Source organism: Oncorhynchus mykiss, chromosome 18 (assembly GCF_013265735.2).
Source record: "Oncorhynchus mykiss isolate Arlee chromosome 18, USDA_OmykA_1.1, whole genome shotgun sequence".
Lineage (NCBI taxonomy): Eukaryota > Metazoa > Chordata > Actinopteri > Salmoniformes > Salmonidae > Oncorhynchus > Oncorhynchus mykiss.
The window spans coordinates 11,160,040-11,181,224 of record NC_048582.1 but is presented as its reverse complement, the minus strand read 5'-3'; the positions used below and the strand labels follow the sequence as shown (position 1 = coordinate 11,181,224).

The window sequence follows — 21,185 nt, the reverse complement described above, 5'->3', positions numbered from 1 at the left end:
GAAACGGGCGTTGTCTTTTCATATACCCTTCATTATTTACCACAGACACAGGCCAGGGCGAGGAGGGAGAGGAGAAACGGGCGTTGTCTTTTCATATACCCTTCATTATTTACCACAGACACAGGCCAGGGCGAGGAGGGAGAGGAGAAACAGGCGTTGTCTTTTCATATACCCTTCATTATTTACCACAGAGACAGACACAGGCCAGGGCGAGGAGGGAGAGGAGAAAAGGGCGTTGCGTGATGGTAGGTGAAGAAGAAACTGAGTTGAATAATTTGTTCCACTATTTAGTTTCAAGTGTCCCCATACAATCTATTGGCTGATTTGGCGATATGGAGTGCAGCTAGTTGTTTTAAAAACGTTATGAAATCTGATATTCCTTATCCCCAGTGACGAGAACCTTATCGTGATGACGCATTACAACATGATTTCCTGATTTCAAATCAAATTAAATACAATTTACCAGACAAACCACATAGAAGTTAAATAATCAACTAGTTATTTTACCCACTTATAGAGCACCACAATGAGAGGAGTTTCATGAGTTTCATGTCTGGAGTGGATTATCACTTTATGGCTAATTTAACCCTAAGAAAGTTCAAAATGCAAGCTATGCAAAATGGCCGTTCTGCGTACCTTCTTACCAAGTAAACATGATACAAACTACAGAAACCTGTGAGAATCAACAATGTCATAAAATATCCTTACTCCCCCAGTCGTACCTGTTTCTTGGCAGGGCTGTGGAGGTCAGCTTTGACGGTGGCCGAGGATGAGGCCCCAGGGGCAGCAGGGGGAGCGATCGGAGGGGCCGGGCTGGACTTCCTGCCCTCTGGGTGCGCATTGGCGCCACCGGGGTCGGGGGACTTTGCCTGAGCCTGCTGGCCCTCTGTGAAGGTGACCACCCTTTTCTGGTCCCATCCGTGGGTTGCTGAGGAGACATCACAGTCATCACATACACAGTCCATCACAGCGCCACCTTGGGGACTAGCGGACACATGACCACTACCAGGGGTGAGGGAGAGGAGTGGAGGGGGCGGGAGCGGGAGCGAGGGGGGGATGCAAGACAGACATGCAGAGCAACGTATCAGGTGAGATGTTTCAGAGAGAGGGCGTTGTTACGTTGCAAGAGGAGAGGGGGGAAGTATAGGTGTCTCACCTTCGCAGTCCAATAAAGTTTCTTTATTTCGATTCGAAACAAAGGCATAAACAGAACACAGAATGAACAGAGTCAGTTATTGGGGTCGGAGGTGACAGGGGATAAAGACACATTGGAACAGAGACAACGGTTGTGAATGAGGAGGATCGGTACATGTCAGTTCAAGTCAACACAGTTGGAGGAGTCAGATTGTCAGAGATGCGTTCATGAGCAAATACTGAGTATTAATAGTTAATATCCCAAGGTCTGAATGTGAACTGCAGTGTGCTTGATCTGAAGTGTAGGGCAAGTTTGCTATTGTTACACAATCTCTCTCACACAACAGACACACACACACACACACACACACAACAGACACACACACAGTTACCCAGAGGTTTGTTCTTGGGCTGGATGCTCCTGCGGGTGGCGGAGAGTCGGGCTCCAGAGCGACCTGGTCCTCGCGCCTCACTCTTCGGAAGAGACAGCAGTGGGCGTCGCAACTGCATTGAAATATCAATCAACCCAATCCACATATCATTTCCACTGTGAATGTCAATGGGGATAGCCTCTTCATCATTATCCACAATTAGGGACATCGTTTTCCCTGACCATGTGACAAGACGCAGAAAATGTAGTGGAACATTCAATGAAGTGGAAACAGTGCTGTACTGAACGACCTGGGAAACAGGGAGGGGTTGTGTGTTCAAAATGCACTGCTGCCCTTTAAATACTTCACTCACTGCTTCAGCCGCACCCCGATACCCCCCACCACACCCCGATACCCCCCACCACACCCCGATACCCCCCACCACACCCCGATACACCCCACCGCACCCCGATACACCCCACCGCACCCCGATACCCCCCACCACACCCCGATACCCCCCACCACACCCCGATACACCCCACCGCACCCCGATACACCCCACCGCACCCCGATACACCCCACCGCACCCCGATACACCCCACCGCACCCCGATACACCCCACTGCACCCTGATACACCCCACCGCACCCCGATACACCCACCGCACCCCGATACACCCCACCGCACCCCGATACAACCCGCCGCACCCCGATACACCCCACCACAACCCGATACACCCCACCACACCCCGATACACCCCACCACACCCCGATACACCCAACCACACCCTGATACACCCCACCGCAACCCGATACACCCCACCGCATCCCGATACAACCCGCCGCACCCCGATACACCCCACCGCACCCCGATACACCCCACCGCACCCCGATACACCCCACCGCACCCCGATACACCCCACCGCACCCCGATACACCCCACCGCACCCCGATACACCCCACCGCACCCCGATACACCCACCGCACCCCGATACACCCCGCCGCACCCCGATACACCCACCGCACCCCGATACACCCCACTGCACCCCAATACACCCACTGCACCCCGATACACCCCACTGCACCCCGATACACCCACCGCACCCCGATACACCCCACCGCACCCCGATACACCGCACTGCACCCCGATACACCCCACCGCACCCCGATACACCCCACCACACCCCGATACACCCCACTGCACCCCGATACACCCACCGCACCCCGATACACCCCACCGCACCCCGATACACCCCACCACACCCCGATACACCCCACCGCACCCCGATACACCCCACTGCACCCCGATACACCCCACCGCACCCCGATACACCCCACCACACCCCGATACACCCCACTGCACCCCGATACACCCACCGCACCCCGAATCACCCCACTGCACCCCGCCGCACCCCGCCACATCCCGCCGCACCCCGATACACCCCGCCGCACCCCGATACACCCCGCCACATCGTGACACCCCGCCGCACCCCACCACATCCCGCCGCACCCCGATACACCCCACCACATCCCGCCGCACCCCGATACACCCCGCCACATCCCGCCACATCCCGCCGCACCCCGATACACCCCACCACATCCCGCCGCACCCCGCCACATCCCGCCGCACCCCGATACACCCCACCACATCCCGCCACATCCCGCCGCACCCCGATACACCCCGCCGCACCCCGCCACATCATGACACCCCGCCGCACCCCGCCACATCCCGCCGCACCCCACCACATCCCGCCGCACCCCGCCACCCCGCAGCACCCCGATACAACCCGCCGCACACACCAAATGAGAAAAAAAAACTTAGAAACCAGGGTTAATTGAAGTTAGTCAATCTGGGTGGTAAACTGAAATTCCAATTCAATAATTGAGAACAATGCATTTAAAAAAACAAAGATTTTCTCAATAAACTTAAAAGGAGCTATTTATTTAAACATTCTCAGTTCCACCTTTAAGACTACTCTCACCTGTCTCAGTCCTCTATTGCGTCCCAGCGGAGGTTGGTTCAAGAGGTTCTGCTGACCTGGTTCACTCTGCACACTGGCCACCCTACACAACCCAACCAGACAGACAGACAGAGAGACACAGAGACAGACAGACAAACATGCAGAGACAGCGAGACAGACACACAAAGAGACAGACATGCAGACATGCAGAGACCAGAGACAGACAGATAGACATGCAGAGACAGACAGACAAAACCAATCAGTACAACACAGAGGTAGTGCTTCTCCTAATGAACTCTCTCTCTCTCTTTCACTGAGACACATAGGAGAGTCAAGAGGCCGTGTGTCTGTCCACTGCTCCTTCCATTCTTCCCATCTCTCCCCACTCACCCAATCACTCCACGGCACACCACACCCACACCCACCAATCAAGGACACCCAATCACAGCACAAGAATACACCAAAACACAAAGGGGGTTATGAGGTCTGGAGTGATCTGTGTTCTTATGTAGACAGCTCGTACCATATTACCAGTGCACTGAACTAGAACATGAACCTGTCTGGTAACGTTAGACTTGTTGATAAGATAAATGATGGATTGCCACTCCAGCACCCCATGCCCCACAGATTGGTATCCTGGAGGGGACGTCCAATTTGAACAGTGAAAAGCCTGAAACAGTATGAAGACCATGATGGCACCGATGGACTGAGCTTGCTGAGACACATTACCACTGACTCCCAGCGTCCTCACACCACCCAGGGACTTAAAGTGTTAGAGACAACAGCGGATGACTTGAGATGGGTGGGTGGATCAGTGTGGAAGCTACGAGGAGGAACAAGAGACTACGTTACATTAGACCTATACAAAGAGGAAGGGTGATAGACCAACGGCGGTTTTGATTGGATGAGATAATGAGTGAGGAAAACGAAGAAGTCAGAGGAGGCCGTCCGACTGGCCGAGCCTCCCCCAAACTGCACACAGAGAGACGCAACACACAGGGGGGCTGTGACGTGACACTGTACCTAGACAGGTTACCCTCTTCCAGTCCTTGAGACTCATCTAGCACATTGGGTTCACTGCAGAGGAGGGGGCAGGAAGGGGAAAAGGGGTTTAGGGAGGGAGGAGAGCATGCTGCCCAATGTCCAAGGCCCCTCTTCGGATGGGTCTCCTATAGCACGGTAGCTGGATCAACTTGTCAGGAACTTTCCATTGATCTAGGGCCCTGCTTGAATACTCTAAATACGCATCCTTCCTCCCTTACTTGAAGAAATCCTTGACAGGAAGGGAGTGTTTTTAAAGTATTCAAACAAAATCAAATCAAATCTTATTTGTGACATGCGCCGAATACAACAAGTGTAGACCTTACAGTGAGATGCTTACTTACAAGCCCTTAACCAACAATGCAGTTTTAAGAAAAATAACTTTAAAAAAGTACGGAATAAAAGTAACAAATCATTTAAAATAACAATAGCGAGGCTATATACAGGGGGTACCGGTACAGAGTCAATGTGGAGGCTATATACAGGGGGTACCGGTACAGAGTCAATGTGGAGGCTATATACAGGGGGTACCGGTACAGAGTCAATGTGGAGGCTATATACAGGGGGTACCGGTACAGAGTCAATGTGGAGGCTATATACAGGGGGTACCGGTACAGAGTCAATGTGGAGGCTATATACAGGGGGTACCGGTACAGAGTCAATGTGGAGGCTATATACAGGGGGTACCGGTACAGAGTCAATGTGGAGGCTATATACAGGGGGTACCGGTACAGAGTCAATGTGCGGGGGCACCGGTTAGTCAAGGTAATTGAGGTAATGTGTACATGTAGAGTTATTAAAGTGACTATGCATAGATAATAACACAGCCAATCTCTCTGCTAAAACTACTATGACTTGTAGCATTCCTCACTTCCTGTCTGTTCATCTAGCAATCTGGTTCTCCAGAAAAGGGTACACAAATAAACAGAAATAAACAGCTTGAAACAACACAAATAGTATGACTATGATTGTGGCTTCTGAAGTGACAGTGTTTTACATGTACTGAATGTGGTGATGTGTGGACAGTCATAGTGTAATCTAGTGTTGAGGAGTGAGGTGATGTGTGGACAGTCATAGTGTAATCTAGTGTTGAGGAGTGAGGTGATGTGTGGACAGTCATAGTACAATCTAGTGTTGAGGAGTGAGGTGATGTGTGGACAGTCATAGTACAATCTAGTGTTGAGGAGTGAGGTGATGTGTGGACAGTCATAGTGTAATCTAGTGTTGAGGAGTGAGGTGATGTGTGGACAGTCATAGTACAATCTAGTGTTGAGGAGTGAGGTGATGTGTGGACAGTCATAGTACAATCTAGTGTTGAGGAGTGAGGTGATGTGTGGACAGTCATAGTGTAATCTAGTGTTGAGGAGTGAGGTGATGTGTGGACAGTCATAGTGTAATCTAGTGTTGAGGAGTGTGGTGATGTGTGGACAGTCATAGTACAATCTAGTGTTGAGGAGTGAGGTGATGTGTGGACAGTCATAGTGTAATCTAGTGTTGAGGAGTGAGGTGATGTGTGGACAGTCATAGTGTAATCTAGTGTTGAGGAGTGAGGTGATGTGTGGACAGTCATAGTGTAATCTAGTGTTGAGGAGTGAGGTGATGTGTGGACAGTCATAGTGTAATCTAGTGTTGAGGAGTGTGGTGATGTGTGGACAGTCATAGTGTAATCTAGTGTTGAGGAGTGAGGTGATGTGTGGACAGTCATAGTGTAATCTAGTGTTGAGGAGTGAGGTGATGTGTGGACAGTCATAGTGTAATCTAGTGTTGAGGAGTGAGGTGATGTGTGGACAGTCATAGTACAATCTAGTGTTGAGGAGTGAGGTGATGTGTGGACAGTCATGGTGTAATCTAGTGGTGATGTGTGGACAGTCATAGTGTAATCTAGTGTTGAGGAGTGAGGTGATGTGTGGACAGTCATAGTGTAATCTAGTGTTGAGGAGTGAGGTGATGTGTGGACAGTCATAGTGTAATCTAGTGTTGAGGAGTGAGGTGATGTGGGGACAGTCATAGTGTAATCTAGTGCTGAGGAGTGTGGTGATGTGTGGACAGTCATAGTGTAATCTAGTGTTGAGGAGTGTGGTGATGTGTGGACAGTCATAGTGTAATCTAGTGTTGAGGAGTGAGGTGATGTGTGGACAGTCATAGTGTAATCTAATGTTGAGGAGTGAGGTGATGTGTGGACAGTCATAGTACAATCTAGTGTGGATGTGTGTGTGTGTAGGGGTAGGGTTTTGTATGTAGGGTTGTGTGTGTGCGTAGGGGTGTGTGGGGTTGTGTGTGTGTAGGGGTGTGTGTGTGTGTGTAGGGGTGTGTGTGTGTAGGGGTGTATGTGTGTGTGTGTGTGTGTGTGTGTGTGTGTGTGTGTGTGTGTGTTACCTGTGGCTGGGCAGCATGGTGCTGCGGGTGCTGGGTTCAGGCTGGGCGCTGCCCGTGGCGTGACTAGAGAAGCGTCGCTGGGTGATGAGCCTGGGCAGGAAGACCTCATGTTCACTCACCACACTGGGAATACTGATAGAGTCATCTAGAGGAGAGAGAGGAGGGGAGGGAGAGACAGAGAGAGAGGTAGGGGAGGAGGTAGGGCCAGAGAGAGAGAGGGAGGAAAGGAGGTCAGGACAGAGAAAGAGGGAGGAAAGGAGGTAGAGATAGTGAGAGGGGGAGGAAAGGAGGTAGAGATAGTGAGAGAGGGAGAGGAAAGGAGGTCAGGACAGAGAGGAGGAGAGGAAAGGAGGTAGGGACAGAGAGAGAGGGTGAGGAAATGAGGTAGGGACAGTGAGAGAGGGAGGAAAGGAGGTAGGGACAGAGAGAGGGGGAGGAAAGGAGGTCAGGACAGAGAGAGAGGGAGGAAAGGAGGTCAGGACAGAGAGAGAGGGAGGGGAGGAGGTAGGGACAGAGAGAGAGGGAGGAAAGAAGGTAGGGACAGAGGGAGGGGAGGAGGTAGGGACAGAGAGAGAGGGAGGAAAGAAGGTAGGGACAGAGAGAGAGGGAGGAAAGGAGGTAGGGACAGAGAGAGAGGGAGGAAAGGAGGTCAGGACAGAGAGAGAGGGAGGAAAGGAGGTAAGGACAGAGAGAGAGGGAGGGGAAAGGAGGTAGGGACAGAGAGTGAGGAAAGGGGGTGATCAAAAGACCAGTGTGGGGTGAGTGGGGGTTGAAAATGACATGCAGGCAAACCCAAACATGCAACCAGACACCATTCAGAGTGAAAGAGGGAGAAAGAGAGAAAGAGAGGGAGAGAAAAACAGACAATATGAAAGCGGAGATACAATTCATTCAAGGCCCAGTGCTGTCAAAAACGTGACTTTTCTTTGGTTTATATACACCGAACTAAAATATAAACGCAACATGTAAAGTGTTGGTCCCATGTTTCATGTAGATGAAATAAAATATCCCAGAAATGTTCCATACTCAAAAAAAGCTAATTTCTCTCAAATTTGTTTACATCCCTGTTAGTGAACATTTCTCCTTTGCCAAGATAATCCACCCACCTGACAGGTGTGGCATATCAAGAAGCTGATTAAACAGCATGGGCATTACACAGGTGCACCTTGTGCTGGAGACCACTCTAAAATGTGCAGTTTTGTCACACAACACAATGCCACAGATGTTTCAAGTTTTGAGGGTGGGGGCTGGCATGCAGACTGCAGGAATGTCGACCAGAGCTGTTGCCAGAGAATTGAATGTTAATTTCTCTACCATAAGCCTGGCTAGTGATAGTAGTAGGAGGGATATCTGACTCAGTGATAGAGTGATAGTGGTAGTGATAGTAGTAGGAGGGGTGTCTGACTCAGTGATAGTAGTAGGAGTGGTGTCTGACTCAGTGATAGTAGTAGGAGGGGTATCTGACTCAGTGATAGTAGTAAGAGTGGTGTCTGACTCAGTGATAGTAGTAGGAGGTGTCTGACTCAGTGATAGTAGTAGGAGGGGTGTCTGACTCAGTGATAGTAGTAGGAGGGGTGTCTGACTCAGTGATAGTAGTAGGAGTGGTGTCTGACTCAGTGATAGTAGTAGGAGTGGTGTCTGACTCAGTGATAGTAGTAGGAGTGGTGTCTGACTCAGTGATAGTAGTAGGAGTGGTGTCTGACTCAGTGATAGTAGTAGGAGGTGTCTGACTCAGTGATAGTAGTAGGAGGGGTGTCTGACACAGTGATAGTAGTAGGAGGGGTGTCTGACTCAGTGATAGAGTGATAGTGGTAGTGATAGTAGTAGTAGTAGTGATAGTCGTAGTGATAGTAGTAGGTAGGAGGGGTATCTGACTCAGTGATAGAGTGATAGTGGTAGTGATAGTAGTAGTAGTAGTGATAGTCGTAGTGATAGTAGTAGTGATAGTAGTAGGAGGGGTATCTGACTCAGAGATAGAGTGATAGTGGTAGTGATAGTAGTAGGAGGGGTATCTGACTCAGAGATAGAGTGATAGTGGTAGTGATAGTAGTAGGAGGGGTATCTGACTCGGTGATAGAGTGATAGTGGTAGTGATAGTAGTAGGAGGGGTATCTGACTCAGAGATAGAGTGATAGTGGTAGTGATAGTAGTAGGAGGGGTATCTGACTCAGAGATAGAGTGATAGTGGTAGTGATAGTAGTAGGAGGGGTATCTGACTCAGAGATAGAGTGATAGTGGTAGTGATAGTAGTAGGAGGGGTATCTGACTCGGTGATAGAGTGATAGTGGTAGTGATAGTAGTAGGAGGGGTATCTGACTCAGAGATAGAGTGATAGTGGTAGTGATAGTAGTAGGAGGGGTATCTGACTCAGAGATAGAGTGATAGTGGTAATGATAGTAGTAGGAGGGGTATCTGACTCAGAGATAGAGTGATAGTGGTAGTGATAGTAGTAGGAGGGGTGTCTGACTCAGTGATAGTAGTAGTAGTAGTGATAGTAGTAGGAGTGGTGTCTGACTCAGTGATAGTAGTAGGAGTGGTGTCTGACTCAGTGATAGTAGTAGGAGGTGTCTGACTCAGTGATAGTAGTAGGAGGGGTGTCTGACTCAGTGATAGTAGTAGGAGGGGTGTCTGACTCAGTGATAGAGTGATAGTGGTAGTGATAGTAGTAGTAGTAGTGATAGTCGTAGTGATAGTAGTAGGTAGGAGGGGTATCTGACTCAGTGATAGAGTGATAGTGGTAGTGATAGTAGTAGTAGTAGTGATAGTCGTAGTGATAGTAGTAGTGATAGTAGTAGGAGGGGTATCTGACTCAGAGATAGAGTGATAGTGGTAGTGATAGTAGTAGGAGGGGTATCTGACTCAGAGATAGAGTGATAGTGGTAGTGATAGTAGTAGGAGGGGTATCTGACTCGGTGATAGAGTGATAGTGGTAGTGATAGTAGTAGGAGGGGTATCTGACTCAGAGATAGAGTGATAGTGGTAGTGATAGTAGTAGGAGGGGTATCTGACTCAGAGATAGAGTGATAGTGGTAGTGATAGTAGTAGGAGGGGTATCTGACTCAGAGATAGAGTGATAGTGGTAGTGATAGTAGTAGGAGGGGTATCTGACTCGGTGATAGAGTGATAGTGGTAGTGATAGTAGTAGGAGGGGTATCTGACTCAGAGATAGAGTGATAGTGGTAGTGATAGTAGTAGGAGGGGTATCTGACTCAGAGATAGAGTGATAGTGGTAGTGATAGTAGTAGGAGGGGTATCTGACTCAGAGATAGAGTGATAGTGGTAGTGATAGTAGTAGGAGGGGTGTCTGACTCAGTGATAGTAGTAGTAGTAGTGATAGTAGTAGGAGTGGTGTCTGACTCAGTGATAGAGTGATAGTGGTAGTGATAGTAGTAGGAGGGGTATCTGACTCAGTGATAGTAGTAGTAGTAGTGATAGTAGTAGGAGTGGTGTCTGACTCAGTGATAGAGTGATAGTGGTAGTGATAGCAGTAGGAGGGGTATCTGACTCAGTGATAGAGTGATAGTGGTAGTGATAGTAGTAGGAGGGGTGTCTGACTCAGTGATAGAGTGATAGTGGTAGTGATAGTAGTAGGAGGGGTATCTGACTCGGTGATAGAGTGATAGTGGTAGTGATAGTAGTAGGAGGGGTATCTGACTCAGAGATAGAGTGATAGTGGTAGTGATAGTAGTAGGAGGGGTATCTGACTCAGAGATAGAGTGATAGTGGTAGTGATAGTAGTAGGAGGGGTATCTGACTCAGAGATAGAGTGATAGTGGTAGTGATAGTAGTAGGAGGGGTATCTGACTCGGTGATAGAGTGATAGTGGTAGTGATAGTAGTAGGAGGGGTATCTGACTCAGAGATAGAGTGATAGTGGTAGTGATAGTAGTAGGAGGGGTATCTGACTCAGAGATAGAGTGATAGTGGTAGTGATAGTAGTAGGAGGGGTATCTGACTCAGAGATAGAGTGATAGTGGTAGTGATAGTAGTAGGAGGGGTGTCTGACTCAGTGATAGTAGTAGTAGTAGTGATAGTAGTAGGAGTGGTGTCTGACTCAGTGATAGAGTGATAGTGGTAGTGATAGTAGTAGGAGGGGTATCTGACTCAGTGATAGTAGTAGTAGTAGTGATAGTAGTAGGAGTGGTGTCTGACTCAGTGATAGAGTGATAGTGGTAGTGATAGCAGTAGGAGGGGTATCTGACTCAGTGATAGAGTGATAGTGGTAGTGATAGTAGTATGAGGGGTGTCTGACTCAGTGATAGAGTGATAGTAGTAGGTAGGAGGGGTGACTGACTCAGTGATAGTAGTAGTAGTAGTAGGTAGGAGGGGTATCTGACTCAGTGATAGAGTGGTAGTGGTAGTGATAGTAGTAGTAGGAGGGGTGTCTGACTCAGTGATAGAGTTATAGTGGTAGTGATAGTAGTAGTAGGAGTGGTGTCTGACTCAGTGATAGAGTGATAGTAGTAGTAGGAGGGGTATCTGACTCAGTGATAGAGGTAGTGATAGTAGTAGTAGGAGTGGTGTCTGACTCAGTGATAGAGTGATAGTAGTAGGTAGGAGGGGCATCTGACTCAGTGATAGTAGGAGGGGTATCTGACTCAGTGATAGAGTGATAGTAGTAGGTAGGAGGGGTATCTGACTCAGTGATAGTAGTAGTAGGAGGGGTATCTGACTCAGTGATAGAGGTAGTGATAGTAGTAGTAGGAGTGGTGTCTGACTCAGTGATAGAGTGATAGTAGTAGGTAGGAGGGGCATCTGACTCAGTGATAGTAGTAGTAGGAGTGGTGTCTGACTCAGTGATAGAGTGATAGTAGTAGGTAGGAGGGGTATCTGACTCAGTGATAGTAGTAGTAGGAGGGGTATCTGACTCAGTGATAGAGTGATAGTGGTAGTGATAGTAGTAGGAGGGGTATCTGACTCGGTGATAGAGTGATAGTAGTAGTGATAGTAGTAGGAGGGGTGTCTGACTCAGTGATAGAGTGATAGTGGTAGTGATAGTAGTAGGAGGGGTGTCTGACTCAGTGATAGAGTGATAGTGGTAGTGATAGTAGTAGGAGGGGTATCTGACTCAGTGATAGTAGTAGTAGGAGTGGTATCTGACTCAGTGATAGAGTGATAGTAGTAGGTAGGAGGGGTGTCTGACTCAGTGATAGAGTGATAGTGGTAGTGATAGTAGTAGTAGTAGTAGGTAGGAGGGGTATCTGACTCAGTGATAGAGTGATAGTGGTAGTGATAGTAGTAGGAGGGGTATCTGACTCAGTGATAGTAGTAGTAGGAGTGGTATCTGACTCAGTGATAGAGTGATAGTAGTAGTAGGAGGGGTATCTGACTCAGTGATAGAGTGTTAGTGGTAGTGATAGTAGTAGGAGGGGTGTCTGACTCAGTGATAGAGTGATAGTGGTAGTGATAGTAGTAGGAGGGGTGTCTGACTCTCTTCCTGCTCCTGTTCGTCATCCTCGTCGGTGCGGCTTAGCGTGTCCTGAGAGGGCTGGCGTGACGGCTGGCTCTCCTGCTCCCACACCGTGCCCGTGCCCGTGTTGGACCGGGACATGGTGGCCAGCGACAGGCGGTAGGCAGAGGTGGACGTGCCCACTGTGCTGATGGACGTCTTGCCCTGGTACGCTGTGGGCAGGAGGGGGCATGAACAGACATCTCTTATCATAACCTGTCATTTAATAACGAAAGGTTAACATGGCATTTGGGTAGAGTGCTAATGGGTAGTGTACTAATGGGTAGTGCACTAATGGGTAGTGTACTAATGGGTAGTGTACTAATGGGTAGTGTACTACTGGGTAGTAACTAATGGGTAGTGTACTACTGGGTAGTAACTCATGGGTAGTAACAAATGGGTAGTGCCCTAATGGGTAGTGAACTAATGGGTAGTGTACTAATGGGTAGTGAACTAATGGGTAGTGAACTAATGGGTAGTAACTAATGGGTAGTGTACTAATGGGTAGTAACTAATGGGTAGTAACTAATGGGTAGTAACTAATGGGTAGTGAACGAATGGGTAGTGTACTAATGGGTAGTAACTAATGGGTAGTGTGCTAATGGGTAGTCCACTAACGGGTAGTGTACTAAATGGGTAGTAACTAATGGGTAGTAACTAATGGGTAGTGTACTAATGGGTAGTAACTAATGGGTAGTGTACTAATGGTAGTGTACTAATGGGTAGTGCACTAAAAAGTAGTATACTAACGGCTACTCTACTAATAACTAGTATACTAATCAGTGGGTTACCAACCAGAGCCACTGTGCACGGCCTCCTTGAGGATCTTCAGCTCGTTGTTGAACTCTGCGAACAGGGAGCTCTTGCAGAGGGGGCGGGGGATGAAGCGACGCTCCAGCTGGTCAGCGATGTGGTGGCGGGCCGTGATCTCCTCCTGGGAGTCAGCTGGCTGGGTCAGGAGCTGGGAGGGGTTAAAGAGGAAGGGATGAAGGGAACGGGAGAAGAAGAGAGCACGAAAAGCGAGAGAGCAAGAGAGAGAGAGACAAGGCAAGAAGGGCATTCTATGCCTTCAAAAGGAACATAAAATTCAACATAATAATTAGGATCTGGCTAAAAATACTTGAATCAGTTATAGAACCCAATGCCCTTTATGGTTGTGAGGTCTGGTGTCCGCTCACCAACCAAGAATTCACAAAATGGGACAAACACCAAATTGAGACTCTGCATGCAGAATTCTGCAAAAATATCCTCCTTGTACAACATAGAACACCAAATAACACCGATACCCGCTAATTATCAAAATCCAGAAAAGAGCCGTTAAATTCTACAAACACCTAAAAGGAAGCGATTCCCAAACCTTCCATAACAAAGCCATCACCTACAGAGAGATGAACCTGGAGAAGAGCAAGCTGGTCCTGGGGCTCTGTTCACAAACACAAACAGACCCCACATAGCCCCAGGACAGCAGCACAATTAGACCCAACCAAAAATAATTAACCAAAAAACAGAGCAAACTAGAATGTTATTTGGCCCTAAACAGAGAGTACACAGTGGCAGAATACCTGACCACTGTGACTGACCCAAACTTAAGGAAAGCTTTGACTATGTACAGACTCAGTGAGCATAGCCTTGCTATTGAGAAAGACCCCTGTAGACAGACCTGGCTCTCAAGAGAAGACAGGCTATGTGCACACTGCCCACAAAATGAGGTGGAAACTGAGCTGCACTTCCTAACCTACTGCCCAATGTATGACCATATTAGAGACACATATTTCCCTCAGATTATACAGATCCACAAAGAATTTGAAAACAAACCCGATTTTGATAAACTCCCATATCTATTGGGTGAAATACCACAGTGTGCCATCACAGCAGCAAGACGTGTGACCTGTTGCCACAAGATAAGGTCAAGCAGTGAAGAACAAACACCATTTTAAATACAACCCATATTTATGCTTATTTATTTTCCCTTTTATACTTAAACTATTTGTACATCGTTACAACACTGTATATAGACATAATATGACATTTGTAATGTCTTTATTGTTTTGGAACTTCTGTGAGTGTAATGTTTACTGTTCATTTTATTGTTTATTTCACTTTTAAATATTTATCTACCTCACTTGCTTTGGCAATGTTAACATATGTTTCCCATACCAATAAAGCCACTTGAATTGAGAGAGAGAGAGTGATAGAGAGCGAGTGAGTGAGTGAGTGAGTGAGTGAGAGAGAGAGAGAGAGAGAGAGAAAGGGAGATAGAGAGAGGGAGAGGGAGGAAGATAGAGAGAGAGAAAGTTAGACAGAGAGAGAGAGAGGGAGAGAAGGAGGGAGAGAGAGAGAGAAAGAGAGAAAGAGAGAGAAAAGGAGATAGAGAGAGAGAGAGGGAGGAAGAGGGAGGGAGATAGAGAGAGAGAAAGTTAGATAGAGAGAGAGAGGGAGGGAGGGAGGGAGGGAGAGAGAGAGAGAGAGAGAGAGAGAGAGAGAGAGAAAGGGAGATAGAGAGAGAGAGAGAGAGAGAGGGAGGAAGAGGGAGGGAGATAGAGAGAGAAAGTTAGACAGAGAGAGAGAGAGAGACAGAGAAGAAGAGAGAGACAGAGAGAGATGAATAAAGCATTTGCCAATAAAGCCCCTTGAATTGAGAGAGAGCGAGAAAGAGAAAAAGAGAGAGAGAGAGAGAGAGGGAGATAGTTAGACAGAGAGAGAGGGAGAGAGAGAGAGGGAGATAGTTAGACAGAGAGAGAGGGAGAGAGAGAGAGAGAGAGAGAGCGGGAGGGAGAGAGAGAGAGACAGAGAGAGATGAATAAAGGATTTTGTGATTCTAGACCTAGAAAAAGCATAGAGGAAGAGGTATATAGAGGGGAACACTAGAGGGTTGTAGGATACACACATTGCAGGGTACAGTATAATACTATACAGGGTAGTAGAATGGAGGATACAGTATAATACTATACAGAATGGAGGGTACAGTATAATACTACACAGAATGGAGGGTACAGTATAATACTACACAGAATGGAGGATACAGTATAATACTATACAGGGTAGTAGAATGGAGGGTACAGTATAATACTACACAGAATGGAGGGTACAGTATAATACTATACAGAATGGAGGGTACAGTATAATACTATACAGAATGGAGGGTACAGTATAATACTATACAGAATGGATGGTAGTACAGTATAATACTACACAGGGTAGTAGAATGGAGGGTACAGTATAATACTATACAGAATGGAGGGTACAGTATAATACTATACAGGGTAGTAGAATGGAGGGTACAGTATAATACTATACAGAATGGAGGGTACAGTATAATACTATACAGAATGGAGGGTACAGTATAATACTATACAGAATGGAGGGTACAGTATAATACTATACAGAATTGAGGGTACAGTATAATACTATACAGAATGGAGGGTACAGTATAATACTACACAGAATGGAGGATACAGTATAATACTATACAGGGTAGTAGAATGGAGGATACAGTATAATACTATACAGAATGGAGGGTACAGTATAATACTACACAGAATGGAGGGTACAGTATAATACTACACAGAATGGAGGATACAGTATAATACTATACAGGGTAGTAGAATGGAGGGTACAGTATAATACTACACAGAATGGAGGGTACAGTATAATACTATACAGAATGGAGGGTACAGTATAATACTATACAGAATGGAGGGTACAGTATAATACTATACAGAATGGATGGTAGTACAGTATAATACTACACAGGGTAGTAGAATGGAGGGTACAGTATAATACTATACAGAATGGAGGGTACAGTATAATACTATACAGGGTAGTAGAATGGAGGGTACAGTATAATACTATACAGAATGGAGGGTACAGTATAATACTATACAGAATGGAGGGTACAGTATAATACTATACAGAATGGAGGGTACAGTATAATACTATACAGAATTGAGGGTACAGTATAATACTATACAGAATGGAGGGTACAGTATAATACTAAACAGAATGGAGGGTACAGTATAATACTACACAGAATGGAGGGTACAGTATAATACTACACAGGGTAGTAGAATGGAGGGTACAGTATAATACTATACAGAATGGAGGGTACAGTATAATACTATACAGAATGGAGGGTACAGTATAATACTATACAGAATGGAGGGTACAGAATAATACTATACAGAATGGAGGGTACAGTATAATACTATACATAATGGAGGGTACAGTATAATACTATACAGAATGGAGGGTACAGTATAATACTATACAGGGTAGTAGAATGGAGGGTACAGTATAATACTATACAGAATGGAGGGTACAGTATAATACTATACAGAATGGAGGGTACAGTATAATACTACACAGAATGGAGGGTACAGTATAATACTATACAGGGTAGTAGAATGGAGGGTACAGTATAATACTATACAGAATGGAGGGTACAGTATAATACTATACAGAATGGAGGGTACAGTATAATACTATACAGAATGGAGGATACAGTATAATACTATACAGAATGGAGGGTACAGTATAATACTACACAGAATGGAGGATACAGTATAATACTATACAGAATGGAGGGTACAGTATAATACTATACTGGGTAGTAGAATGGAGGGTACAGTATAATACTATACAGAATGGAGGGTACAGTATAATACTATACAGAATGGAGGGTACAGTATAATACTACACAGGGTAGTAGAATGGAGGGTACAGTATAATACTATACAGAATGGAGGGTACAGTATAATACTATACAGAATGGAGGGTACAGTATAATACTATACAGGGTAGTAGAATGGAGGGTACAGTATAATACTATACAGAATGGAGGATACAGTATAATACTATACAGAATGGAGGGTACAGTATAATACTATACAGAATGGAGGATACAGTATAATACTATACAGAATGGAGGGTACAGTATAATACTATACAGAATGGAGGATACAGTATAATACTATACAGAATGGAGGGTACAGTATAATACTATACAGAATGGAGGATACAGTATAATACTATACAGAATGGAGGGTACAGTATAATACTATACAGAATGGAGGATACAGTATAATACTATACAGAATGGAGGGTACAGTATAATACTACACAGAATGGAGGATACAGTATAATACTATACAGAATGGAGGGTACAGTATAATACTATACAGGGTAGTAGAATGGAGGGTACAGTATAATACTATACAGAATGGAGGGTACAGTATAATACTATACAGAATGGAGGGTACAGTATAATACTATACAGAATGGAGGGTACAGTATAATACTATACCGAATGGAGGGTACAGTATAATACTATACAGGGTAGTAGAATGGAGGGTACAGTATAATACTATACAGAATGGAGGGTACAGTATAATACTATACAGGGTAGTAGAATGGAGGGTACAGTATTATACTATACAGAATGGAGGGTACAGTATAATACTATACAGAATGGAGGGTACAGTATAATACTATACAGAATGGAGGGTACAGTATAATACTATACAGAATGGAGGGTACAGTATAATACTATACAGAATGGAGGGTACAGTATAATACTATACAGAATGGAGGGTACAGTATAATACTATACAATTTAGTAGAATGGAGGGTACAGTATAATACTATACAGGGTAGTAGAATGGAGGGTACAGTATAATACTACACAGGGCTCCTACCTTGCACTGGATAAAGGGACGCAGCAGGACGAAGATGGGAATCCGAGTACGCACTATGAAATCTATGAAGTCCCAGAAGGCCAGGCCTCCCACCTTCCTCAGAGACATCTCCTTGGCCTGCAGGCTGAGGCGATACCACTGGTTCCCCAGCTGCCGCTCAAAACAAACCAACACCACCTTTAGAGCTGGGGGAGAAGGTGGGAGGAGGGGGGAGAGAGGGGAGAGGAGGGGTGAGAGAGAGTGGGGAGAGAGATGGGGGAGGGGGAGAGAAAGTGGGGGGATAGGGGGAGGAGGGGAGGGTGTAGAGAGAGTGGGGAGGAGGGGAGGGTGTAGCGAGAATGGTGAGAGAGGGGGGAGGGGTAGAGAGAGTGGGGAGAGAGGGGGAGGAGGGGAGGGTGTAGCGAGAATGGGGAGGAGGGGAGGGTGTAGCGAGAATGGTGAGAGAGAGGAGGGAGATAGAGAGAGGGGGTAGAGAGAGGGAGGAGGGGAGATGAGGGGGTAGAGAGAGATGGAGGGGGGAGGGAGTGGTGAGAGAGATGGGGGAGGGGGAGATAGAGAGGAGAGGAGAGGAGTGAGGGGAGGGGGAGAGAGAGAAAGACAGAGAAAGTGAGGAGTCAGAAAGCGATGGTATTCAGTATTCAGACCTTGACGTTTTCCACATTTTGATACGTTACAGCCATATTCTAAAATGGATTAAATAATTATTTTCCCAGCAATCTATAAACAATACAACAAAGTGAATGAAAAAACTGAAATACCTTATTTACATAAGAATTCAGACCCTTTGCTGTGAGACTCGAAATTGAACTCAGGTGCATCCTGTTTCTATTGATCATCCTTGAGATGTTTCTACAACTTGATTGGAGTCCCTCTGTGGTAAATTCAATTGATTGGACATGATTTGGAAAGGCACATACCTGTCTATTTAAGGTTCCACAGTTGACAGTGCACGTCAGAGCGAAAACCAAGCCATGAGGTCAAAGAAATTGTCCGTAGAGCTCCGAGACAAGATTGTGTCGAGACACAGATCTGGGGAAGGTTACCAAAAAGTTTATGCAGCATTGAAGGTCCCCAAGAACACAGGGTCCTCCATTATTCTTAAATGGAAGAAGTTTGGAACCACCAAGACTCTTCCTAGTGCTGGCCGCTCCGGCCAAACTGAGCAATTGGGAGAAAAGGGCCTTGGTCAGGGAAGTGACCAAGAACCTGATGATCACTCTGACAGAGCTCCAGAGATCCTCTGTGGAGATGGGAGAGCCTTCCATAAGGACAACCATCTCTGCAGCACTCCACCAATCAGGCCTTTAAGGAAGAGTGGCCAGACGAAAGCCACTCCTCAGTAAAAGGAACATGACAGCCCGCTTGGAGTTTTCCAAAAGGCACCTAAAGACTCTCAGACTATGAGAAACACGATTCTCTGTTCTGATGAAACCAAGAGTGAACTCTTTGGCCTGAATGCCAAGGGTCACGTCTGGAGAAAACCTGGCACCATCCCTATGGTGATGCCTGGTGGTATCAGCATCATGCTGTGGGGATGCTTTTCAGTGGCAGGGATTGGGTAGACTAGTCAGGATCGAGGCAAAGATGAATGGAGCAAAGTACAGAGAGATCCTTGATGAAAACCTGCTCCAGAGCTCAGGACCTCAGACTGTGGCGAAGGTTAAAATTCCAACATGAAAACGGCCCTAAGCACACAGAGAAGACAACGCAGGAGTCTCTGAATTTCCTTGAGTGGCCCAGCCAGAGCCTGGACTTGAACCCGATCGTACATCTTTGGAGGCCTGAAAATAGCTGTACAGCAACATTCCCCATCCAACCTGACAGAGCTTAAGAGGATCTGCAGAGAAGGCTGGGAGAAACTCCCCAAATACAGGTGTTATTGACATATATATATTTTTTTTAATTGAACCTTAATTTAACTAGGCAAGTCAGTTAAGAACAAATTCTTATTTCCAATGACGGCCCCGGGCAAACACGGACGACACTGGGCAAATTGTGTGGTACCCTGTGGGTGTGCCAAGCTTGTAGCGTCATACCCAAGAAGACCTGAGGGTGTAATCACTGCCAAAGGTGCTTCAACAAAGTACTGAGTAAAGGGTCTGAATACTTATGTAAATGTGATATTTCCGTTGTTATTTTTAATACATTTGCAAAAATGTCTAAACTTATTTTTGTCATTATGTGTTATTGTGTGTAGATTGATGAGGAAAAAAACTATTTGATACATTTTAGAATGAGGCTGTAATGTAACAAAATGTGGAAACATTTAAGGGGTCTGAATTATTTCCGAAGGCACTGTACGCATGAGGGTGATTGAAAGATGAGGTCGACATTCCAGTCCTGTTGGTGGTGGTAATGCACCTTAAAGTTGGTTGCCAACCATATGAAGTCCAACGAAGAAGACTGAAGAAGGAGAGATTACTAGAAACTAACTCAGTTGACCCTTTTATCTGTGGATTAATTGTCGGAGTACAGAACCTTTAACAACCCAATGTTAATATCCCAGGACAAATTAGCTAGCAACAGCAAGCTAGCTAGCTAATTTGACATGAATGTTGAATGCTTTTCGACCTGTCCTCTAATTAATATAGTTGGTTCAAAGTTTGTTTTGATATTTCAACCTGCGAGTCCTGATCATGTCTGGTGTGGCTGGACAAAATCAACACATGCGCACAATGGCAGAAGCACACGCTCGCCCGGTCTAGTCAGCATGTGAGTCTACATTTAAATAGTCTACGTCTGCAGAACCCTACCCAGGTATGCAGCCTGACTGGTGGACTCGGCCAGGCCCTCTCTCCTCAGGTCCTTGCCCTGGTCCCCCGGGGTGGAGCAGTGGGCGGGGGACGTGTCCAGCATGAAGTTCTTGGTCCGGGACGTGCTGATGATGCGCGGGGGGAGGAGGATGTTGATGACCGTCTGCAGGAGCAGAGAGACCTCAGGCTGCTCCAGGTGTGGGGAGTCTGGATAGGGTGGAACACACACACAGACACAGACACACAGGTTGCGTTCAAGGCTGACTACATTGCAGTTGTGCAACACATATCAACTAATCGTTAGGTGCCAGGTCATCGATGGCTCAGGCGAGCATCAGATTGTTATATACAGAGCCTTCAGAAGTATTCCACATTTTGTTACGTTACAGCCTTATTCTAAAATGGATTCA

At 46.4% G+C, this 21,185-nt stretch overlaps 1 protein-coding gene across 1 annotated transcript in view; it reads right to left on the bottom strand.

Moving 5' to 3' along the window:
• LOC110514120 (protein unc-80 homolog) overlaps nucleotides 1–21,185 on the bottom strand; it is a 95,699-nt gene that overhangs the window by 8,060 nt on the left and 66,454 nt on the right. The window contains exons 55-64 of the mRNA XM_036951795.1: nucleotides 20,776–20,982; nucleotides 18,023–18,207; nucleotides 13,125–13,290; nucleotides 12,311–12,502; nucleotides 6,882–7,026; nucleotides 4,488–4,541; nucleotides 3,486–3,567; nucleotides 1,527–1,638; nucleotides 1,157–1,177; nucleotides 723–928 (exon numbers count right to left, since the gene is read on the bottom strand). Of these exons, the coding sequence (XP_036807690.1) occupies nucleotides 723–928; nucleotides 1,157–1,177; nucleotides 1,527–1,638; nucleotides 3,486–3,567; nucleotides 4,488–4,541; nucleotides 6,882–7,026; nucleotides 12,311–12,502; nucleotides 13,125–13,290; nucleotides 18,023–18,207; nucleotides 20,776–20,982 (1,370 nt within the window). The remainder of the gene's footprint in view (nucleotides 1–722; nucleotides 929–1,156; nucleotides 1,178–1,526; nucleotides 1,639–3,485; nucleotides 3,568–4,487; nucleotides 4,542–6,881; nucleotides 7,027–12,310; nucleotides 12,503–13,124; nucleotides 13,291–18,022; nucleotides 18,208–20,775; nucleotides 20,983–21,185) is intronic.